We start from the raw sequence: 25,521 nt of genomic DNA, 5'->3' as shown, positions 1-25,521 counted from the left end.
AGGACAGGCAAGTCTAGTTTACCCTGGTTAGTTATGGAAACAAATATTCTGGCTAAATGCTTGATGCTTTTATCTCCCTGGTACCAGTTCAGATCTGTCGATATCATGCATACAGAGCTAACTGACTTGGAAAATGTGCTGCTTTGGAAAATGTGCTGCTTTCTTAACTTACTACCATGTTTCCCCGAAAATAAGACCTAGCTGGACAATCAGCTCTAATGCATCTTTTGGAGCAAAAATTAATTTAAGACCCAGTTTTATATTATATAAGACCCGGTCTTTATTATATTAATTATACTATATTATATATATTATTATATATATTATTATATTATATTATATTATATTACCCGGTCTTATAGTAAAATAAGACCGGGTCTTACATTAATTTTTGCTCCAAAAGATGCATTAGAGCTGATGGTCAGGCTAGGTCTTATTTTCGGGTAAACATGGTACGTCATTTTTGTATTTGGTACAAAAGGATACAAAAATCCGAACACTAAATCTTGAAAGTATTCTTAATGAAAGCAAAAGCTCTCAGAAGTTTTCACTCAATAAGCCTTAATCTCACAGATGATGACAAATGGCACTTCTTTTTCTCCACCTGGTCTGTGTTGCCAGAGGACACACAACGACTCTAACCTTGGGTAAGACCTGAAGACCTCTCTACGCAGCAGTTAATGTCATATGTTAAGCGTCAGCCCAAGTAGCACATAAATGTTTTCAATACTCATCAAATCACATATCTTAACAACCTGAACATTTTCAGAACTTTTAAAAATTCTCCAATACTTTTCTAAGCATTTCAACAATGCAAAGCAGAAAGCCAACCTTTAAAACTGAAGTGAGTTTCAATATTTTATTAAAATAGCATATTTAACCACTGTTAACCAATATTACGTTAACTGTTCCCCCACCTCACATATGCAGCACAACGCAGTAGTGATGTCAAATACCCTTGATCACGATCACCAACAGAAATGTTTCAAAGTCAAGTTTGCAACTAAAAACTAGACCTTGCAAAAATTCTGAATTAAAAAGAAACATAAAGCTCTCAAACAGAATTCTTTTATCCACACGAAGAATAGATGCTCGTGCACCATCCACCTGACAATACTGCTAGGTTATGTTATTTTTTCTTTATGCATAGTATAACGTCTCATTTATAGGTACCCACTTTTATAAATAAAATCGGCATTTTCACCCCATTTAATGTTCCTTTTCAGCTTCACAAAGAAACCAGTAAATAAAACTGTCAACGACAGTCACAACATATGCTCTCACAGCAAGATAAAAAACTTGAAAATATGCAGAGATGCATCTAGGCTATTTTACATAAAAAGTCAGATTTAAAAAGTGCAAGGCAAAATTTGCAGGTTTTTGAGGGGTTTGTAGGCACATCCACTTCTTTAAAGCAAGCTTCAGAATAAAATTCCAGTTTGTTCTTCATGACACCTGTTTAAGTCTCTCTTTAAGAAAAAATGAAAAGGAAAGAAAAATACATCCCATCAGTGTGAAACAGGGAGTCTTGGTCCCAAGAATGAGGTTTTCAGTTATGGCGCGTCCGTCCTTTTTTTATTCTTGCAGGTTTTGGTTTGGGGATGTACTGATTATTTGCCTGGTACTCAAGTTCTTTCCGAAAGTAGTGAATTGCTTTGTTTAAACCTTCTTCCAGCGGGACCTGTTTAAAGAGAAAGTGAGAATGAGAGACAAGGTTGCTACAGAAAAAAACAACACACTGTCCCAGGCTTCACAGGAAGGAAGTGCCAACTTGTGGGTCACAATGGCAACTGGCGGATTGGGAGAGGCCAGAGGTCTTTCCAAAGCTGCCTTCAAAACATCCTGTGCAATCTGACAAGTTACACTTCTAACTGACATAAAATGAGCTCTACAGCCCCAGAGACCCTGAACTACCTCTTGTGGGTTTGGTGTCTACTCCAGTTGGAACCAGTCACAAAGATCACTTTTAAAATAATGTACATGTGCACCTACATCGAGGGAAGATGCTTTGGGAAGCAGCTGTATCTGAGCCACAATTCCCCCACGTGACACTAACCCTCTGCACTTCCACCCCTACTGGCCTAAGAGGCTGAACAGAAGGACCTTATGAAAAGGAATCTTAGTAAGGAGCAGCCCTGCAGCAGATGGGAACAGAAATCAAATCAGCTGTCCACTGAAAATACAAAGGGAGAAATGGGAGGGAGGCCTTGCTAAGGGGCACTGGAAACTGGGGGGGAGCAGGATATGTCTGTTATCTTGATGGTGGAGATAGTTTCATGTCAAAACTTATCAAATTGTACATTTTAAATTGGGCAGTTTGCTGTATGCCAATTGCATCTCAATGAAGCTGTTGAAAACAGACATGCATGGGAAAATAAAGATGGATATGACTAAAAGCTTCTTTGGACGAGATCTTTCAAAATTTTCTTATGAATTAAACTATAGTAGGAAGAAACCAGTGGTTGATAAATTCCAAGAATGTTAGAATATTATACATTTCATTCCAGGCAAATAAAAATGCCCACTGCTTACATATGTCACATAATGTAAAAGTAATAGCTACATAGTGAATGTACATTAATCTTTTTTTTTTAATATATTTTTTTTTATTAGGGAACAGTGTGTTTCTCCGGGGCCCATCAGCTCCAAGTCGTCCTTCAATCTAGTTGTGGAAGGCACAGCTCAGCTCCAAGTCCAGTTGCCGTTTTCAATCTTAGTTGCAGGGGGCACAGCCCACCATCCCACGTGGGAATTGAACCAGCAACCTTGTTGTTGAGAGCTCGCGCTCTAACCAACTGAGCCATCTGGCCACCCTTCTGGAAGCTCAGTGGCAGCTCGCTGTCTTCAGTCTAGTTGTGGAGAATGCAGCTCATTGGCCTATGTGGGAATCCAACTGGCAATCCTGTTGTTTAGAGCTCGCGCTCTAACTAACTGAACCATGCGGCCGCCTCTAAATATTTCTTTTAAAACATAGGTTCTACTTACAAAGGGACCAATGGTAAATTCCTTCTAAGTATGAAGATCTATGCTTGCTGTAACTTATTTTGTATAGCTGGTGTTGTTATATATTAGATTTTGCTAAGTCTGGGCATAATCATATTTTTATTTCATTCAATATAATTCTGTGGCCTTCAGCAGATCATGTAGACATGTAGATCACAGCAGAAAATAAGATAGGATTAGAATTCTCACATCTCTTTAAGGTTCAAGAGTCTATCTTTCTACTTACTGAGTTCTGTAGTTCTCTGAAGGGTAGCAGAATATGCCACCCCAAACAGGCCTGTTCAGGACATGCCACCCCAAATCTGCCACTTTAGTACACTGATTGTGAGTTGTAGGCACTTGAAAAACTGAAAATGCAGGGAGGGGCTTTCTCTGAACTTCCCTTACCTGCCTAAAGACAGATCCTCCAAAAATAATTCAATTGTAATAAATCCCTCTCAGGGAGTTTTCATCAGCCAAGGACACTAAAGTTGACACGAGACAAACTCTGCCACAAACTGTCACAACTCCCATCTATTCTAAGGGCCATTTATCTTTCCTAAAAATCATTTACTCTCCCCTAAGAGGCTATATTTGCGCTCCTCTTTCCCTATGAAGATGGTATTTAAACTGGAGTTCTAAGCCACCTCTTTGAGTTGCTCATTTTTCCCTGGTATCTCCCATGTATACATGAGGTACACATGTTAATAAACTTTTTTTTTTCCTCTTGCTAATCTTTTATTACAGGGCTCTCAGCTGAGAACTCAGAAAGGTAGAGGGAAAATTATTTTTCCTCCCCTACATTCCCTACTATGTACATTTTAAAAAGGTAAACAGCTCTGCACTGTGCCCCTCCTCTCTGTGTCTGCGACCTGACATGGAGGCATCTGCAACCCACAGGCCACGCCTACGATGATCCTACATTTATGGAGCACCTACTATGTGCTCCATAGGTTCTGTGGCAGATGCTGGGGCTACACGAGCCCACATACCTCTGCCCTCAGGGAGCACACATTCTAGCAAGGCCCACGGGGTGAGCAAGGAAGCAAAAAGGGATGGCAGAGACATGACAGACAGTAAATGGGCTGAGCATGCTCTTGGAGATGTGGCAGCACAGGAAGGCCTCTTTAAGGAAATGGCCTCTGAACTGAGACCCAAAGGACAAGAATGCAGCAGCCACATGCATCCCTGGGGGACACACAGCCTGGGAGGACGGGCATTCTCGGCTGAGGCAGAACCCAGAAGAACTCCACAGCTTCTTGTAGGCCACAACAAGAGCCTGACTTAGACTAGGAGCAATTGGAAGGTGTGGAGGCCCATCTTTTTCCTCACCTTCCACCCTGGTGTTCTGCCTACGTGGGAACTGGTGGGAATTGCTTGCCCTGGTTCCCAGCACCCTCACCCAACCCTGCACGTGCAAAGACATCCTGGACTTTGTGGAGATTGGCCGGTCAACCACGGCAACACATGGCCTGTAGAGCATGTGGCCATCACCCTCAACGCTGTTTGCATGGATGAAGCTACTGTGTGTGCGTGTGTGTGTGTGGAGAGAGAGAGAGAGAGAGAGAGAGAGAGAGAGAGAGAGAGAGAGACAGACAGACAGAGAGAGAGAGAGACAGAGACAGAGAGAGAGACAGAGATTTTACAAAAGCAGAGCTCCCAGTAGGCCCAAGCCAGCTTCCCAATAACAGAAAATGAGAGAAACATGATACTAGAAGCTGTGTAATGGCCTGGAGAAAACCCTACATCTTGTCTGCCCAGATGCCTGAGCCCACCTCCCTCCACTGGGGGAACCTAACACGCAAGGGCATGGATGCAGGAGGGGGGAGACCTTTCTCCCTGAGGTGTCCCCCACACTTACCACAGGCTCCCACCCCAGCATCAACTTTGCTTTTTTGATGTCTGGTTTTCTTTTCTGTGGGTCATCCTGGGCTTCAGAGAGAAACTGAATTTCACTTCCACTACCTGTTTAAAAAAGAAGAAAAGGTGAGAGAGCATCACACACCTCTAGGGGCGTGATGTTTTACTAGATTCATCAAAATCCCATCTGTGCAATGACTGGGGTTCAGATTGCGTGACGCATCTCTCACGGACTCACTCAGCCACAGGAGGTACTGTACTTCTGCCCCATGAGAACTTGGTGAGGAGCAGGTTACTCTTGCTTTACAGGCCTCAATGAAACTCAAGGGCCTGCCCTCTGCTGCCAGCTCCAACACAGATCACCCACCATCAGCTAACAGGTGTTCCCACTGAGTGTGAACCCAGAATAAGTAAAAATGTCGAACGTAGTGTGTGGTCAAATGCAGTGTGCGGTTAAATGTGGCCTGTGGTCAAACATGGTGTGTGGTCCTCTAGGACACTGCTGTCCCCACTGAGTGCCCGGGGCAGTCATGCCCTGGAGGAGGCCCTCACTTGGAATCAGGCCAGTCTTCCACTTGAGTAATCAGTGGAGTGCAGGGGGAATGACTGTGGGTTACTTCCAGGCCGATGCCTAACAAACACCTGGGGCCCTCAGGTACCTGCATGAGCGAGCCCTGAGCCAACATGTAAGATGTCCAGCTACCCTGTGTGAGGGACCATGTGCAGGACAGACAGCCTGGCTTGTGCAGCATCCGGCCGGGGCCCAGGTCCTGCTGGCCAGCAGAACGAAGCTGAACCAGTGACCACCGGCCAGTCCTGCAGAAGAAACCCCCAGTGGAGGGCAGCCCCATTGCAGAATCTTGGGCAAATAAAACTGGTGCCGTTTTCAGCCACTGCGGTTTGGGGTGGTGTGTCACACAGCCATTCACAGAAACATGGTGGGTATCCTGTGGCTCAGTCAGGCTTTAGACCAGTGCTTCTCACGCTTCAGCATGTATGGATCACCTAAGGATTGTGTCAAATGCAGATTTTAACCCAGGAGTGCGTCAGAGTGTGCGTTTCTGTTTCTAGTGTGTGCCTGACATGCCACTCCAGGCCTCACTCTGGGTAGTGAGGTTCTAGATGGCCTTGATCCCAGTCAGCTGTTATCTGAGCACGCCCCTTCATCACTGGGATGGGGACAGACAAATTCCAAGTGGAAAAGCTGGGGAAATGGATCTGAATGGAGGCTGCTGGAGCCACAAGATGCTGTGGGTTACAAGGTGTGATCACAAAATATAGTAAATGTTTAAATTAAAAAAAATTTATTATAGTAAAAGACACATTGCCATTAATCCCCCTCTAAATACTCCTCCTTTCTTCAAACACACTTATCCCATCGTACTTTCCACTTTCTGAAGCAGTTCTGGAAGTCCTCTTTCGTGAGTGTCTTTAGTTGTGCTGTCGTGGCTGCCTCGATGTCCTGCATCAATTCAAAACGTTTACGGTTCATGGTCATTTTAACTCTGGCTAAGAGCCAGAAGTCGCACGGTGCCAGATCCAGTGAACGAGGTGGATAAGGACACACCATACGTTTTTATTTGACAGAAATTGCCGTACCGGAAATGATGTGTGATATGGAGTCTTCCCATTGTGATTAAAAAATACAGTGAATGCTGCTGCCAAGTGCCATCCAACAGAAAGGCAGGGATCTTCAATATAGGAAGCAGTGCATTGAACCTTAGTAACAGCGTGTGGTTAGGTTTCAACTTGTTCAGCGCAGTCAGTCAGGTGTGAGCTACGATTAAGAGAAGGTGTGTTTTAAAGTGTGCCCTAAACCATCCTCCATCATGACCATGCTCCGTGTCACACATCACTTCTGGTGCGGCAATTTCTGTCAAATAAAAACATTAAGGTGTGTCCTCACCCACCTTATTCACCGGATCTGGCACTGTGCGACTTCTGGATCTTCCCCAAAGTCAAAATGATTCAGGACATCGAGGCAGCCATGAGAGCTGCTGAAAGTAAAGACACTCACGAAAGAGGACTTCCAGAACTGCTTCAGAGAGTGGCAAGAACGATGGGATAAGTGTGTTTGAATTGAGGGGGAGTATTTTGAGGGGGATTAATGGCAATGTGTCTTTTACTGTAATAACTTTTTTCTAATTTAAACATTCACTGTACTGTTCGATCACACCTCGTATGTCTAAGGAAGACCATCTCCTCTCCCATCCAGCTGTCCAGAGTTGATGAAAACAATGCTGGTAGACGACAGTTCAACGCCAGGAAGGACAACCCTGAAGAATCAATCCAGCTACGCAAAGGGTCTGGGCAGCCACCTCAGACTATCCTACAGCACAGCCATTCCCTTTCTAGCAACTACACTCCAATCTGGTTTTGTCCTGACTCACATTTCTCAATCAACCCTGGAAAACAGACACTCTCCCCCCACACCTGCCCCCAAGAACCAGATTTCCCAGAGCTATCCTAAGCCTGCTTATGTGACAAAGGGGATACCCAGGGCATGTCTGCAACCCGAGGGCTGGTTGAAAATACTAAACTTCTTATGGCTGAAGAGCACACCCTGGCTGGGCTACTCCCAGGGTCTGCATTATTTCCAACATTTCACGGCTGGCTGGCCAGAGCTGTAAACCGGATGTGAAACTGTAAACAGATTCCATCAGAAACACACAAGCTGCTGTGGCTCTCATGCTCTTTGGAATTCCACGCTCGCCATTGCCAGTGCTTGGAAATCAAACGACTGTCAGCTCTGCAGAATGATCTAACATCACCACGTCTTAAGCACTGGGAACAAAACTGTTCTTCCCACACAGACCTGCAATTATAAAGGTGAACAAAACCCACCTCCTTTCCCACTCCTTTCCCCTTTATCTTTCCATTTCTTAATTAAAGAATCAGAAAATAATTAAGTGCGCCTGATAAAGTTCTGCTTTTTATCCAATTCAATTAGCTTGTATTAATTACACATTTTCAAGTCAAGGTGTTTTAACTGATACGGTAAGTGCAGGCGGTTTCACTCAGGAAGGTGTTTGTCTTACTTACCAACAAGATTTTTAGTTAACTGAGCAAATTCTAGGATTGTGTGTTCTTCTGGGTTCCCCTGAGGAAGAAACAGGTTCTGGTTACAAGTGTAAATGCAACAGCAGACACCACTACCCACACACATGCATGTCTTCAAAGGTGTCCTGGGCTGACCAGTGTCTCTGGAAGTCACCAGGCTCGTGACTCATGTTTCATTGGGTGCTTAGCTGTTCAAGATGATTACTTATCCTGGCGAAGTGCTGAACTGCACCTGCCCTCACCTGTGTCCTCTAGACTGTCTGCTGACAAGAACACCCTTTAGCAAGGTCAAGAATATCTAATGTGCACACACATTCCCTGACGGGAGTTACCACAACAGAGAATTTCTGTATCTAACGTCACTGGAACTGCAATGTCACTTTGCATAAAAGTTTGGTTCTACAAAATTAGCTCTCCTAAGATAATTTATTTCCGTTCAGGTGCACTGTGTGAAGAACTTAGATAATAAAGAACTTGAAAACTTGTACGTGAAAGTTGTAACAGAAATGAAATGCTATATCCTAAATAGTCTTCATGCCCTATTTCCTAGTTTAGACTAAATCTAGAAGGTAAAAGAGGCAGGAAGGGAGCCTGGGTCTAATATAAGAAAGGGCTGCTTAGTAAAGTGGAGTGATGGGACTTTGGGAGAAAGTGGCCCTGTCTTTATCAGGGCTATTGGCAGGCACACTCTTTACACTTTAGGGAGGACAGGTTTCTACAAGAGATGGGAGCTCCCAAATGTCCCTGTACAAAGGCCCCCTCCAAAAAGAGGAGAGAAAGAACATGGTATCTAAAGAAAAGAGATCACTGACAACATGCACATTTTAAAGGGCATGTAATGAAAACCCAAGGGTAAGGCTGGCACGTCCTTCACTGTGGCAGGTCGGTAAATACTCAAAATAAACTGAGGCTTGCAAGACATGTCTCATTCTGTTTTTAATTGCATATTTGTTCAAAAGCGCATGAAGGAAGCACTGGCTGGGTGCTTGCAGCCACCGGTACCCCTAATTCGGTTAACAGTTCCACAAGGGAGGAAACCCACCAGGGCCCCTTCTTTCCTTATTTGGTAAGAGCTCACTCAGTGCACAATGCATGCGATGCTATGTGCTGAAGTCTGCTGGCTACAAAGCACAAGGAAAGGTTTTCAGGTGAAGTGGTTTCCAGAAAATAAGCAGATGTGGCCACATCTGTCCTTAAACACTGCAGGAAGCAGGAGAGGTTGTTTGGGAAAAGCACCTGCAACAGACTCCTGGGCTTTGTCAAGGCGACACTGTCAAGGTGCTAAGGTGGCTCTCATGTCAGTTGCCATCGACAGATTAGAGCATCTCGAATGCTGGGCAGTCTACACTGGACACCTCTCATTTGAAACGAGACTGAATGAAACCATTCAGAAGACAGCGGCTAAAAGGGTAAGAGGGCTCGGGCATGACATGAACTCTGGTGGAAACAGGTGGAGAGGAGATGACCCGGGGGCACGACCTTGCCCTGGGAGGCCTTGGGAAGCTATGGCACAGCAGCGGCATCGGACCCGCTCTCAATGGCCCCGTACGCAGACAAGTAAGGCCAGCAAGTGGGCATCCGGACAGTGAGACTTTAGTCCTAAACATCGGGAAAAACTGTCTGTCACCCAGACCTGGCCAAGGACAGAGTGAATGGCCCTGAGGAGAAGCAAGTTCACCAGCACTGCGTGTGTTTAAGGCAGGGTACGAGAAGCTCACCAGCCTTCCCACGGGAGATGCTGGGAGTGCAACACGAGGGTGGTCTGTGCGGCTGGATCACTGATGTGATCAGTACCTGGGAGACTTTCTCTTTCTTTTGAATATATCTCAATTTATTAAAAATATCAAGTTTTTAATCTTTGATGTATACAAACTAATAATTAGAAATTAGTTTAAATGCAGCAATGAAATGCAAGTACTTCCAGATTTAATAGTAATAATGAGCACATACAAAAAATGCTTTCTCTTATGACAGTCTATTAAAAAAACACAAAAACTTTGGCTATTAGGATAAACCCTCCGGTAATTCTGTAAACATAAAATTCTTACTACTGATTTTTGAACTATGTGGAACATTTGCTTGAGAAACAAATCTTTTCAGGGACCCAAAGAGGTAGACAAGATACTAAAGAGTGAAAGCAGAGACAACAGATGGCAGAAGCCTAGTGGCTTAGTCCTTAAATACACTTATGCTAGTTTTACTAGCTCTCCCCTTTCTGGGGTGAGGATAAGCAGCAATCAAAACAAATCAATAAAACTACAGGTGATCCTTGAACACCACCAGTTTTTTCTTTTTACTTTTCCAACTCAACTTTTTTTTTTTTCCAATTATAGTTGACAGTACTATTTTATATTAGTTTCAGGTGTACAGCATAGTGGTTACACATTTATATAATTTATGAAGTGATCCCCCTGACTAGTCTAATATCCACCTGGCACTATACGTAGTTATTACCATTTATTGATTATATTCCCTATGCTGTACTTTACATCCCCATGATTATTTTGTAATTATTAGTTTGTACTTCTTAATCCCTTCACCTTTTTCATCCTGTTCCCCATCCCCCATGCCCCCATCTATCACCCCAACAAATACAGTATCCATCTGACATCATACAGTTATGACAATACTATTGACTAAATTCCTTATGCTATATACCCTACAGTCCCATAACTATTACTACTTTGCAACAACCAATTTGTACTTCTTAATCCCTTCCCCTTTTTTCACCCACACCCCTACCCCCATCCCATCTGGCAACCATCAATTTGTTTTCTGTATCTATGAGTCTGTTTCTGTTTTGTTTATTTTGTTCTTTAAATTACACATATAAGTGAGATCATATGGTATTTGTCTCTCTCTGTCTGACTTATTTCACTTAGTATAATACCCTCTAGGTCCATCCACGTTGTCAGAAATGGTAAGATTTCATTTTTTTATGGCTGAGTGGAAAACTTTCTTAACTACCTCCATCTTCTCAAATCTCATTTAATCAAGTCTTAAAAAAAGTGTCTATACATTAAATGATGGAGAAAGGAGTACACACAGAAAAATGTCCATCTACTAAAGGCTTTACAAGTTTTTAGACCTGGACCCTTCAGGTGGACAGATTTGGTTTAGTGCTTATTACGTTGTTCATTACGTCTTACAGACATTTTACTTCTTTATAATCTCTTGCTTTGTTTTATTTTCTGTTTGTTTTTTCTCTAGTATTCAGAAAGCAACAAACATACACGCTCTACTGATGTGTGCTGATAGCAAATAAAGCAAAGCCTGGAGCTTTCTCTCCAGAGCCTGTGACCTACTCTGGAGGGAGTGGCAGGAGAGGACGCACTTACCAGGTTGACCGGGCTGCTGACGTTGCTGTTCATGAGAGCCACCAGGCCGTTCACCAGGTCACTAGGAAAGAAGAGAGGCCAGCTAAGGTGCCGCCTGCGCGCCTTAGACACGCGCATCAGACATGCGGCACCTCCCGGAAGGAAACCAAAACCCAAATGGAAAACTGGATGTCAAAATAAAATCCTGCAAATAAGAGGGTGTTGAGAATGCTTAAGTATTCATGGATGAAATGACATGACATCTGGGACTGGCTTTCAGTAGGTGGGGTGTACATGGCTGAACAGGATGGAGCTGAGTGACGGGACTGAGAGCTCTACTTTTGTAAATTTCTGAAATCCTTTAACAATTAGAAAATAAAAATACATTCAAATAGGCACACACGCTAATTTTCTGAAATCCTTTACCAATTAAAGTATAAGAATACATTAAAATAGGCACCCCAACCCCCAAAAGATGGAGTTGATACAAGTTTTTGATGAAAGTCCACATGACATGAGAACCTAGATAGTTGGCCCATATGAAAGCAGATGATTAAAAGAAAAAAGATACACTTAAATGGAAGAACTCCCGTATCTAATTCCCATACTGGCAAAGCACAGGTAAAGCCAAACAATACCGAGTGTTGAAATAAACCGGAACTTTGCTCCCTACTCCCTCAACCTTCAATTTGCACCCCCACCCCCACCCCAACACCTTGTATGAAACGGTCAGGGGTTTCGGGATGTTTCAAATGGATCGTGAGTGACTGGGCCATGAAGGTGAAGATAAGTAAGCAAATTTTCGCTTACCAAGGTTTGGTTCTTATTTTCAGAAGCTTTAAAGTGTGGCTCTGTTAAAAAAAAGTTACTTCGTAAAAATGACACCTCACTGCCATAACACAAGCACTTTCTCTAAGTCTATGTTCATCAGCTATACTTCTTAGAAGACTTTTCAAGTTCAGTTCTGGTGATCCAAATGAAGTGTTTTCAAACCTTTCCCTCCTCCTCCTCCATCACTACCCGTTAAAGAGCAGGTTACCGTGGCAAAACTGGCAAAAGGAAACCTCAGGTCCTGCGTTCCTTTTCATTGGAAACATTTTTGGGGGTGGGGTATTTATTAAAGAAACTACTTTCTGGGTTTCTGTTTATAACAAATGGGTATTTTCTATGAACATGCCTCAAGTCTTCTATTCTTACAGATCAAGCACAAATGCAAATAACTGGTGACTTTGGATGACTTCTCTCGTCTAGAAACTGGCAAAAAGTCACTTCATCACTATGGCAGTAACTATTACATCACAGCACATTCTCTGACGACATATGTCTCTGCATATTTGTAAAAAGACATTAAAAGCTGCCATGCAGTAGCATCCACAATCATTTTTAATATTGACACTGGGAGGTGGGTCCATATTAAGCTGGAAGATGACTGGCTCTTATGCAAACTCATTGGGGCTCGGGGGGTGGGTCATGCATCTTGTATGTAAATAAACTGGCAACTTTTAAGGTCAAAATTGCATAGATCACACTCATTTAACCTGAAGCTCTTTAAAAGTGTCATTTTGACAAAGTGACTTTTTAAAAAATATAGCATGCCCTTGTTATGTGGATGAGGACGTAACCTGACCATGAAAATCAAACACAGTCATGCCAGGATGTCAATGCATATGACCTCAACCTCAGGAACCATGAAATGCTGCTTCAAGGCAATCGTACATTTTGAAAACAGATTTAAACAGTCAGGGAGAGCCAGATTCAGATGTTGTGTATTTTTAACTGGAGTAAAAAGATTCTCATTTCTAAAAAATAGCTTATTAAAAGTTGCAAAACTTTGGTACATTAACTCTCTTTAACTCTCAGCTAAGTCCTGAATAACTAAAAGTGGAAGGCAGGAAAGCCCTTTCCTGAGTTTGACGGCGTCATGAAGCCTCATTATCTCAGACTCAACTAACATGAGATGAAGAGATTACCATCGGAGCGGGGGGAGTAAATGACAGCACAGTATCATGAAGAAAGGGCTATCAATAGCACTTCCGAGGAAACAGCTTAAGCCCTGTTCCCAAGTTGTTTGTTGGCAACTGAATCAACAGCCACACCAGTCAGCCTGTGCTGGTTAGAGCAGGCTGGGAAGCGTGGCAATGTTTGTCCTGGGATGATATACAGCAGGTGCATCACTGAACTCTTAAAATATTTTAATTACTCGCCAAAAAAAAAAAAAAAGTACCTGAGGCTACTTTCAATACATTTTGTATCTGATGCCTTTGAAACAATGAGACCAGAAGGATGGGTCCTGACTTCCCTTTTACCCAGTCTCACTGGTATTTCCCGAGGTGTTACAGCTGGAGAAGCATGGGGAACACTGATGAGGTGGTTCAAGAAAATTCAATGGCACTGGAGATTGCAAGACTCCCTCAAGAAAGCGCAGAGTTGGGAGGGTGGGCAAAGGAGGGTGGGGTGAAAACGTATTATTATGGAAAGATGGTACTCAATACACAGAAGTCCAATTAATATGGTCGCAACACAGAAATGTGCCCTGACAGTTTTCTCTGAGCACATGGTGTCTGGGTTAAGTGCTTTGAAATGAAAACAATCCTGAAGGAGGGGCAGCTGCCATTTCCTGGTTAAATCCCTTAGAATATCTGGAAAACAAAGTGGGCCCATTATATTACACTCCCAAGATTTCTGTCCCTCTAGGCAAGACACTGATGGGTGGGGAGAAAAAAATACTGACTGTTATAAACGTTTATTCAGAGTTTTCTTTTGGACTAAATGTGAAAATTCACATACAACACTTTTGGAAAAAACCTACAGTAGTTGTTTTAAGTATTTTTTTTTTTTAACTAACAGTTCCATTTCTTAAAGAGACTTCTACCCTGAACCCTCACGTAATCAGACAAATGTCTGTGTCATTGCTCTGGCTGAGGTGGGATGGGCGGCTGCCCAGACCTGCACCCCTACTGCTACCACTTCACCCTACAGCACCCCTGGGTGGCCTCGGGACACCAGGAATAGCGTTTTCTGACTGATACGCATTATAGGGTATTTGCACTGAAAACTGAAAATATATGGTGTCAAAATATATCACTGGATTTTACAATGATTTAGGATAGTACAAACATGCAGAATTCACAGCAACTATGTCACATGGGAAAGTATTTTGGTATATATAACATATATGGTAACTCTTTTTTCAGAACCCAAACTACATTTTAAAATTAGTCACCAACAAATTTAATGAACACCAACAAATTTAATAAAATGAACTGACCAACAAAAAACTAGATTTATGAGGATTACCAAGAAGACAATGAAACTTACCATGTAAGACTATTCAGCAAAATTCTTTAATATATTTTTATGTGCATTTAGTTTCAGCACAAAATTTGACAACATTAGGTGAGGACAATCTCATCCACCCCTGAAAGTCATGTTTAAAATGGGTCTGATTTCTGAATCTGTAGGTTTCACGGATGATTAAGGCCAAATCTTGAGTTGGTCTGAACGAAAACCATAGTTACCTCAAAGCTGGGCAAGTTGACCTAGCGAACACTAGGTGGCAGTAAAGGATCAGCACATGAGTCGTAAGTCAGGGACATGACGTAAACTTTCAACTTTAAACAGAGAACCAAATGAGCTTTTCCATCTTAAAATTAAAATGTACTTTTCACCAAGCCACATTGCTAGAGTTGTGAAGACAATTACTGTATACAACAGACACTGCCTGTTCGGTCTGCACCAGCCCTGCTGGAATCACCGAGAAGGCCGGGCTGCCCACAGCAGGCCCAGCTGTCTTACCTGACATACTGGAAGGCCCTGGTCTGCGACCCGGATCCGTACACCTAGGAGGAAACCGACAGTTAGATCTCACATTGTGTGCTTCCAGATTATGTCTGAAGGCTAAGAATGAGGCAGAAATACTTATGCGTGTAAATGTATACGTGTAAAGTTTTTCCTCAAAGGACACTCAGTCAGCTATTAGTCTTACGACGTGTCAGGTTCTGGGACAGGATCTGCATGGCCAGCAGGGTGACAGACCCACACGAACAGTACTCAGTACATTTCACCGGGTTCTCCACTGGGCTGCCCATCAGGACAGCTGTGCACTACGCCAGAGCAGCGCTCAGAAGGTCTGGGAGGAGGCCGGCATCTGGGTATTTTTACAGCTAGTTAGTTCCCTGGGTGATTCTGATGTGCGGCCAAAGTCAAGAAGCACCCAGGAAATTTTGGGTAGAACACAGAGGTGGCGGGGGGAGGGAGGGATCTCATGCTCCATTTGTGTACACTGGACTATTCCGTGTCTCTGCCTCTCGTCTACTTTCCACCTGGCAAAGTGCTACTCGTATCTCAGGGACTAGCTCAGATCTGCCTCCTTGGGACGCACCCCGGGCTCATTCCCAGGAGAATGCACGGCTCTGCCCTTTGCTCGGCGGTCCTCCCCTCACCTTCCATACTCTGCCATTCATGCCAGCTTCCCCCAGCTGAGAGCTCCCTGGGTCAGGAGTAGGCAGGGTGACTCATTTTTGCCCTGCTGCAGCCCAGCAGCCAGTACTCGATGGATGTGTGTTCAACAAGACCCTTGTGAATTCTGCACTTCACTCCACTTAGTCAGAACGAAGACTGGAACAGAAGGCTCTTTGAGGGACTCCCTAACCTCACAGTCACAAAATGAAAGGGCCAGGAGTGTTTGTTTGTTTGCTTGCTGGCCTGTGGTGGGAGGAGGGACTGCCTTCTGGAACAGCCTGATTTCCAAGCTCCATGACAACACTGGTGCCACCTCCCCCGCACCGGACAGCAAAGAAGAACCATCAACAGCTCTGCAGACTATACCAGCCCACTGGGCTCCCTTCCCACAGTCTCAACACCAGGTCAGCGGGTCTGCTCTTGTGTTCGGACAACGTCCATGGCAAGTTCAACAGCTTCAAAAGCTGCCTGGGCTGGGTCTTCAGTCCACTCAGCCCTGGGAACTGTGACATCCCACCCATGCACTGTCTCCCAGAGCTGAGCCCAGCCAGGAACGTGCACAGGAAGCTCTAAGTCCCCCCCAAATACGCTGCAAGGAATGTGTTCAGGGCACCATGTGGTGGGTGAGCCCAGGACAAGGACAGGCCAAACGGGCAGTCAAGCTTAGGATCTGAAGACTCAAGCCCAACACGTTCTCAACAAAAGAAACAAGAACACTGTGACGAGACAGCTGCAGCATTAGCGCTACAGACCGGAAAGTCCACAAAAGCTCCTAACGCCTGAAATAACCTGTGTCTGTCGTGCCTGCCACACTGCTTCATTCTAAGTGCCTCCCTGCGAGGGCAGTCACAGCCGGGGGCCAGGCTGTCTTCAGGCACACCTCCCTCCCGGCTTCCTCAGGGCTCCTCCCCAGGAGGAACCTCCTACCTGGCAAGGCCCTGCCATCCCAAGCTTGGGAGGCCCGGAGCTCGGCTGCACAGACATCATGGGGTGGGGAGTACTCGGCCTGCTCCCTTGAGGTCCAGTGATAAAAGCCCCAAACAGCACCCCCCGCTGCACACACCCCTTACACCAGGGTCCCACCTGACATCCATGTAGCAAATGGGACCTGGGGGGGAAAGTCCCCATTGGAGGAAAAGGTAATAGGAGGGCCACTGTGCCCAGGCCATGGCAGGAATGCGTGGATCCTGGGGACCGCCAGGGTACACCTCCCCTGGACCCTGCCAATGACGTGGCCTTGAAGATGTGCTCCAGCATGTGCATTAAGCCAAGATGCCACGCGAGCGGTGCTTGGACCTGTCCCCTGCATCCTGATAAAGTCCTGTTGCACTTGAGTTCCTATGGTATATCACACTCTACATCTACATGTTGGTTTATACCAGCCTTCTTGTATCACCACCACGGTATTTTGCAATATGAGGACTTATAATTCACGTGTGTAATAGTCACGCTGTGCGTGCTCAATGTGTGTGGCAGACAGAAGATGCTATGCCATTAACCCTTCCCCAAATCTGCTCTCCCTGCCCTTCGGAAGACACCTGAACCCCTGTACACACCCGTCCCCTACAACATGGCACAGGAGGGCGGAGGCCAGGTCTCGTCCACAGACTTGACACGAAGTCGGGGCACAAGGAATGGCCAGCCATGAATGCCACAGGGACTGGTGCTGAGCGTGAGCACCTGCAGCCCTCTCAGCGCCTTGCTTTCCTCTAAGAGAAGACACTGGGACTTCCAGTAGCTTTGGCTTCATTTCTAAGGAAGCAGGAACGCAAGGGTCCCTATTAAGGCCTGGGTAACTAAGCGCTGTGTGCAGGTCAAAGCAGTCCGGTGACTCAGGAATTCCCATAAGGGAGAGGCAGGTGGGTGGATGGACAGGCAGTTGGGAGCAAGAGGGCGCACCCAGGGTGCATGCACACCCACTGCGAGGCCTCCTGTGCCTAAGATGCCTTCTTGTCTCTCCACGGATGAAGGGCCAAAGTTAGGAATCACTTACAATCCCACGCTGTTGGTACAAGGTGTATATAAGACATTGGCTTTGGACTGGTCTTAGAGAAGCATGGCTTCCCCAGTCTCCCTTTCGTAAAACAGCAAGGCTTTTGAAATGACACACACCCAGGATAAAACCCAACTCTCCCACATCTGGGCTGTCCTGGGAAAATTCATCTCAGTGAAGTCGTTTCTCATCTGCACACTGAATAAAGGACAGCCAGGAGGCACAGCAGAATCAAACCTACCATGAAGGCGTTTACACAAACACCTTGTGTGTACGGGCAGCTGTGTTTCAACTGAACTCTGGACTAAATAAAGTCTCTTCAAAATAAACTTAATAAGCCAGCTCCACCTAAACCATACTCATCTATTTTCTAAACTCTCTGAACTAGAATATAGTATTTTCTGAGTTTCTATATGATTCAACTTGAAACACAGCTTCTGCATATGAATTACAGAACGTAGTGGTACACAGGCACACCTCATTTTATTGTGCTTTGCAGATATTGTGTTTTTTCCTCAAATTGAAGTTTTGTGGCAACCCTGTGTTGAGCAAGTCTATCGGCTCCCTTTCCTAACAGCATTTGTTCACTTGGTGTCTGTCACATTTTGGTAATTCTCGCAATATTTCAGTTTTTCATTATCATTATATTGTTATCGTGATCTGTAATCAGTGATCTTTGATGTTACCATTGTAATTGTTTTGGGGTGCCACGAACAGCGAACTTATCAGATGGTGAACTTAATAAATGTGTGTGTTCTGACGGCTCCACCGACCGGCCATTTCCCCCTGTCTCTCTCCCTGTCCCTGGACCTCCGTAGTCCCTGAGACTATTAAAATTTGGCCAATTAATAACCCGAAAATGGCTCTAAGAGTTCAACAGGAACAATCAGACATCTGTCACTTTAAACCAAAAGCTAGAAATGATTAAGCTCAGTGAGGAAGGCATGTTGAAAGCCAAGATAGGCCAACAGCCATGCCTCTAGCACCAAACAGGCAAGATGTGAACGAAAGGAAAAGTTCTTGAAGGAAATTAAAAGTGTTACCTCAGTGAACACATAAATGACACCATGTTTCTCCGAAAATAAGACCTAGCCGGACCATCAGCTCTAATGCATCACTTTTGTAGCAAAAATTAATATAAGACCCGGCATTATACTATATATTATATTATATTATATAAGAGCTGGTCTTATATTAAAATAAGACCGGGTCTTATATTAATTTTTGCTCCAAAAGACACTTTAGAGCTGATGATCCGGTTAGGTCTTATTTTCGGGGAAACAGGGTAAGAAAGCTAGACAGCCTTATTGCTGATACAGAGAAAGTTGTAGTGGTCTGGATAGAAGATCAAAGCAGCCCAACATTCCCTCAAGCCAAACCCTAATTCAGAAAAAGGCCCTGACTCTCTTTAATTCTATGAAAGCTGAGAGAGGTGAAGAAGCTGCAGAAGGTAAGTGTGAAGCTAGCAGAAATTGGCTTATGAGGTTTAAGGAACGAAGCTGTCTCCATAACATAAAAGTGAAAAGTGAAGTAGCAACTGCTAATGTAGAAGCTGCAGCTAGTCCATGAAGGTGGCTACACTAAACAACAGAGTTTCAGTGTAGATGAAACAGTCTTATATTGGAAGAAGATGCCATTTAGGGTTTTCATAGCTAGAGAGAAGTCAATGCCTGGCTTCAAAACTTCAGAGGACAGGCTGACTCTCGTTAGGAGCTAATGCAGCTGGTCACTTTAATTTGAAGCCAATGCTCGTTTACCATTCAGAAAATATTAGGAACCTTAAGAATTATGCTGAATCTACTGTGCGTGTGCTCTAGCAATGGAACAACAAAGCCTGGATGACAGCGTATCTTTTTACAGCATGGTTTACTGAATATTTTAAGTCCACTGTTGAGACCAACTACTCAGAAAAGAGTCTTTCAAAATATTACTGCTCATTGACAATGCACCTGGTCCCCCAACAGCTCTGATGGAGATGTACAATGAGATTAATGTTGGTTTCATGCCTGTTAACACAGCACCCATTCTGCAGCCCAGGGATCAAGGGGTAATTTTGTCTTTCAACTCTTATTATTTAAGAAATGCATTTCAAAAGGCTATAGCTGCCATAGAGAGTGATTCCTTTGGTGGGTCTGGGCAAAGTGAATTGAAAACCTCCTGGAAACGGTTTACTATTACAAATGCCAGTCATGATTCATGGGAAAAGGCCAAAGTGTCAACATTAACAGGAGAAATTGGAAGAAGTTGATTCCAACCCTCATTGATGGCTTTGAGGGGGTAAAGACTTCAGTGAAGGAAGTAACTGCAAACATGGTAGAAATAGCAAGAGAACCAGAATTAGAAGTGGAGGCTGACAATATGACTGAATTGCTGCAATCTCATGATAAAACTTTAATGGATCGGGAGTTGCGTCTTATGCATGAGCAAAGGCAGTAGTTTCTTGAGATGGAATCTGTACAATGGTGAAGATGCTATCAAGGTTGTTGAAATGACAAAAAAATGGATTTAGAATATTACATAGTTGATAAAGCAGTGGCTGGGTTTGAGAGGACTGACTTCAATTCTGAAAGAAGTTCTACTGTGGATAAAATGCTATCAAATGGCATCACATGCTACAGAGAAATCATTTGTGAAAGGAAGAGTCAATCGATGTGGCAAACTTCACTGCTGTCTTATTTTAAGAAGTTGCCACAGCCACCCAACCTTCAGCGAGCACCACCCTGATCAGTCAGCACCCATCAACACTGAGGTGAGACCTCCCACCCGCAAAAACATTCCGACTTACTGAAGGCTCAGCTGACGGTTAGCATATTTTAGCAGTAAACTATTTTTGAATTCAGATAGGTACATTTTTGGACATAACGCTATTGCACACTTAATAGGCTACAGTAGAGCATAAACATATCTCTTATATGCACTGGGAAACAAAAAAATTCATATGACTTGCGTTATTGTGATATTCGCTTTATTGTGGTGGTTTGGAACTAAACTGTAATACCTCCAAGGTCTGCCTGTACTACCTGAGTTATCCTAACAGGCACCCAATGCAGCAGTGACTCAAGACACTAAGGCATGACCAAAGAATAAAATTTGCTGAGGGATAAGAGAACAAAGGGCTTCAGAAAAAAATCAGCTGGAAGGTAAGCGATTACATTACCCCAGCTTGGAAAAGAGAAGATGAGACATTGAGGTGTCCCCAACTACCACTGAAAAGGTATTTAGTCTTAGAAATGACTTGTTGGCTACATGGCAGAACAGGAGAAAAGATGAGCTCTCCTCCTTATTCTCTCTGCTGAATAAACCAAGTGCTGCCAGAGATGGGCTGGATCCAGAGAATCATGATGTACGACTCCTCCCCCAAGACTTCTCCATAAAAGCATCTGACAAAAGCAACAGATGCTCACTGAACTGGACAGAAGAGGATACAAAGTTAGGACTTCATCAAATCACTGAAGGGAAATAGAATTGTGTGTGACAGAAGAAACAAACACATTCTGAAAGGGCTCCCTGGGGACTCCTGCTCCTGCCACCAGAGGCATCTAGGGAAGACTAAACCCTGGCATGTTTTGGACTAATTGCAGTCTTGGGTGGCACCAGCCAGCCTTCTTCTCTGTCACTGGCACAGAAGCTTGCACAGCATGAAGACAACACATGAGTTATTACCGCTACCCACAATGGGTACATTCTTGGGCTGGGCGGGGGATGTGCTCTCCCACCTGACACTTGGGCCCTGGCTGCTGCCCAGGAGACAATAAATCAAGAATTTCTTTCTTGGAAGGCTTCTACCAGTTTGCTCTGCAAACAAAGCACCTCTGATTGCATGGTGTAAGGACATTTCTGAGGGCAGTGACTAAAACAGCACCAGGAGTGTCCCTGAAGGTGAGGAATTCTCAACAGAGTAGCTGGACCAAGGTGCCCAGAGCACAAGCACCTGGAGGCCAACGGTGGCAGAGGGGAACAGGGAGTGAGAATGAGCTCCACCTCGTAGGAACACTACAGCCGCGAGCTTCCAGAACAAGTCACTGAGCCCCCGGTGCTCATCACAAAGGAAAGCAGCCACCGTGACCCCAATCAGTAATTCGACCACACTTATCACATGCCACCTGGGTGCCAGGTACTCTTCTGGGAGCAGGGGACACAGCCAAGAGTGAACCCAAGTTCCTGGCATCAAAGAGCTCACATTGTAGAGGGGGTTGGGGGCTGGAAAATTAACATTTCAGTTGGTAATAAGTGCCATGAAAACAATAAAAAGCACAGTTCAGAGGGGCAGAGTAACAGCTGAGTGCCATTATACACAGAATGGTCCAGAAGGCTCCCCAAACGAGAGGACAACTGAACAGGGAGATCACTTGGGAGGTAAGCATTCTGGGGACAGGCAAGAGCAGACAACCTGGCCATCACAGCACAAGGAAAGCCATCTGAGTTCCTCTGGCTGCTGGGTTGTGAGCAGTGGACAGGAGAATGACAGTGATTAGGAGGCCACAGCAGTAAAATGGGAGCAGGCGGCAGCATGGGCCGGGGTGATGGGAGAAGAGGCGGTAAGGGCCCGGGTCTGGGTCTACTCAGGGCGAGGACACTAGGGAGTGCTGGTGTGTGGCGTGGTGGGGAGGACTGAGTGTGACCACAGCGGCACCAAGGCACGGAGCTGGCCATCTTGTGAGTGTGAGGGCGGGAGAGCAGGCTTGGGGTGTCCAGACCTCCAGCTGGGGTCTGGATTCACCCCACCCTGTGTGTTAAGCAAATCTCACCTAGAAAAATGTGTCTTGCCCTGGGGGAGCCACATCATTTTTTCGGTTCTAAACTGACTAAGATTTTTGTTCTGAATTGGTAGTGGTGTAGCAAACACATCCCAATGGAGGTGACCACCATGGAGAATGGGGATTAAGAGCGGAGGCCCAGGGTTTAAACACAGCTGTTGCTGTTTGGCCACGCATGCTTGGGCAATTTAAACTCTCTGCTTCAGTTTACCCAGCCGGAAAATGGGGACAGTAACTATCACCTGTACTCCATAGACCTGTTGTGAGCATTAAATGAGTTAATAGATATAAAGATTAAAGAACAAAAATAGTAACTAACTCTATTGGTAGATAGCAAGAGAGAGAGAAAGGAAGAGATGGAAAGATGGATAGATGAATAGATCGATTCATATGTTTATATAGCTGGGAACTATATAACCTTGGATACTCAGCTGATAAGTAAACCGTCCTATAGGATTTTCAGAGTACCCAGATGCTTATCTAATCTGAAGACCTACCAAACACTGCTTTAAAGGGCCACAGAAGGTCACAGATTGAAGAGCAAAGAAGCGGCGGCAGAAAGCCAGGGAGAGGAATGGGACAGATAGGAAGAAAAAGAAGGGAGAGTAAAGGAGGAGAGCAGGGAAGACTTGGCAAAACCAAAGAAAACCAACCGAAATAATCAGCACACCCCATGGCAGCGCAGGGACAGCGCTCCTCCCTGGGAGGCGAGCGGGGACGATGAGGATGTGTGGAACCAACGGCCCACGCTGACCCCACAGGGGCTGCTGCACACGCAGACCACTGATCCTGGGCCACCAGGTGGCCACGGTGCTCCAGAAGCCCCCTCCCCCTGGGTGGGGACGACGGGCAGACGAGAGCTTCTCAGCACTGCCAAGAAAACCGCCCAAACCGCCTCAGACACATCCACTTCCCGGCCACCTGAGGGCACTGAGTACAGGCACAGCCCGGCTACTGCCAGTGGGCAGGACAACGTCGGGAAAGATCTCCGCACACAGGCCTGCGCCGACGGGCAGACTCTGAGGCCTGGGGGCGTGGACCAGGCCCGCAGCCCACCGCACCAGGACACCTGTGGGCTCGGCACGCACGGTTTCCCGCCTCCCATCAGGCTTCCTGTTCCGCGCTCTACGCATGCGCTTGCTGTCCCCATCGCCGCAGGCAGCGCGGATATACAGACACACAAAGCGGCGACTTCAGGAATGCGGTTCCCTGAATCAGGATCCCGTGAGCACGTGCTGGTGGCGGCCAATCTTTTTTGCCACGGAGGCCGACATACCGTGAGCGGCTCGCCCTGGAGCGCCTGCAGGATGAAGTTGCTGACCACCCGGCCGTCGTTCATGTGCATGCGCGGCCCAAACGTGTTGAAGATTCTCGCCACTCGCACTTCCACGCCTTCCTGGAACCGAGAGCAGAGGAAGTGAGAGGCGTCTCGTTGTGCAGCGCGCATGTCCGCTTCCACAGTGCCATGCCTACACACACAGCATGTCAGGACAAGTCCTGCCTTCCGTTCCGATAGGAAATAGCTTTTGGATTGAACTGTGTACAATGTGCTCATTGTAAACACATCTGCAGACTAGAGAGAGTTGTACCAAAGAAAGCAAAACATGTCCCAGGTCTCACCACAAGGCCACCGGCATTAAAACTCTGGTAGTACACTGCAAGATACTTACGTGTTTACATCATTTTTTTCTCCCCAGTAAATAACTATTTTTCCAATTGGGATCATGTTATGCATATTGTTTTATAATTTTTTTCACGTAATACTTTTTGCAAATTTATCACTCAATACAGATTTCAACGTCAGTGAATGTTTAATAGCTGATTTGAAGAAAAAGGAGTGTTCATCTCAGGTAAGGAGGTACATACATATAAACATTCTTAAAGAGCTGCACTGCCTATACCCCAACCTGTTCCACTGAAAAACTGCAGACAATATAGCACCCCATACTGGCTACTAGCTGAATCGCCAGGAAAGGTGTATATGAACATTGTTTAAAACATGTCTCTCTCTGTGTGGTAGGATTACAGACATTCATTTCCCCCCTCTGTGTATTTTTTACTGTTTCTATTTTTATTACAATAAACATGCATTACTTTTATAATCAAGTAAAGCCTATTTCCAAATATGTTATCAGGGAAGTAAGTATATGTTTTAAACTTTAAAAGCCTTCTCTAAACTATCTAATTTATTTCACAGACTGTTTTTTCATGGATACAAACGTTAAATGTTTTACCACAACTCTGAATTAGTGGCCTTTCACAGAGTCCCTGCTTCTAATCTGTTGTATTCAGACTACAAATGCATTTTCTGGGCATCCGAGGCAGGCAGGATGGTGGTATGAGGACCTGGGCTCCTGTGTCACCCAGCTCCGTGGCTTAACCACCCTGCCACTTACCCTGTGTCACAGGAAAACTGGGAGAGGAACAGAGCTTCCCTTACAGGGTGTTATAAAATTAAAGTGATCCCTGAGTAGCCTTCAGCACAGGCCCAGCAGTTACACATTAGTAGTTGCTCCTGTTATCGCTACTAGACAAAACAGTTGCTTTGTATTTCTGCCACCTCAGGTCTGGCACAGCCTGGGACTCTAAGGGGACCCTTAGGTGACGGGGCTTATGGAGCACAGAATTCTGCCCCCAGTATAATGAGTTAAAGGCCATGAGCTGCAGTGTTCCAAGGGCACACATTAGGTCTCCAAGTGGCAGGAGGCACCTGGCCAGCCACCTCTGCCCGCAGCAACCCCATCTGCATCCCTCATGTGCAGTTTCTACATGTGCTGAGACCGGAAATGGTTGGGAATAATGGACCCAGTACACAGGTAACTTCTAGAAACCACAGCACTGTATTTTTGCTAACTCCTCCCAGCAATATATTATAATACTTTCACATGATTTTTCAGATTCTTAGGATTAAGAGTGGAACTGTTAGACTTGGTCCAGGAATTTGAAATCAATCCTTTTTTCTCCTGAACGTAACAGAAATATTTCAAAAAATGGGTGTAGGAGGACAGGAAAGAGGGATAGAGATGTTGATCTCAATAGAAAATAACTCAAACGTATCAATCCACTTGCATTTAATTGTTAAGATGAAGAA

General features: G+C 45.0%; 1 protein-coding gene across 2 annotated transcripts in view; it reads right to left on the bottom strand.

The window, feature by feature from the left end:
- Positions 1–845: 845 nt before the first annotated feature.
- UXS1 (UDP-glucuronate decarboxylase 1) overlaps positions 846–25,521 on the bottom strand; it is a 100,587-nt gene continuing 75,911 nt past the window's right edge. For both annotated transcript variants that reach the window (XM_019714001.2, XM_019714002.2), the window contains exons 10-15: positions 23,707–23,826; positions 15,015–15,058; positions 11,241–11,301; positions 7,885–7,942; positions 4,844–4,947; positions 846–1,681 (exon numbers count right to left, since the gene is read on the bottom strand). In XM_019714001.2, coding sequence (XP_019569560.1) covers positions 1,550–1,681; positions 4,844–4,947; positions 7,885–7,942; positions 11,241–11,301; positions 15,015–15,058; positions 23,707–23,826 — 519 coding nt within the window. In that variant the 3' untranslated portion in view covers positions 846–1,549. The remainder of the gene's footprint in view (positions 1,682–4,843; positions 4,948–7,884; positions 7,943–11,240; positions 11,302–15,014; positions 15,059–23,706; positions 23,827–25,521) is intronic.

Source organism: Rhinolophus sinicus, linkage group LG05, assembly GCF_036562045.2.
Source record: "Rhinolophus sinicus isolate RSC01 linkage group LG05, ASM3656204v1, whole genome shotgun sequence".
NCBI lineage: Eukaryota > Metazoa > Chordata > Mammalia > Chiroptera > Rhinolophidae > Rhinolophus > Rhinolophus sinicus.
This window is presented reverse-complemented; position numbering and strand designations above follow the sequence as displayed.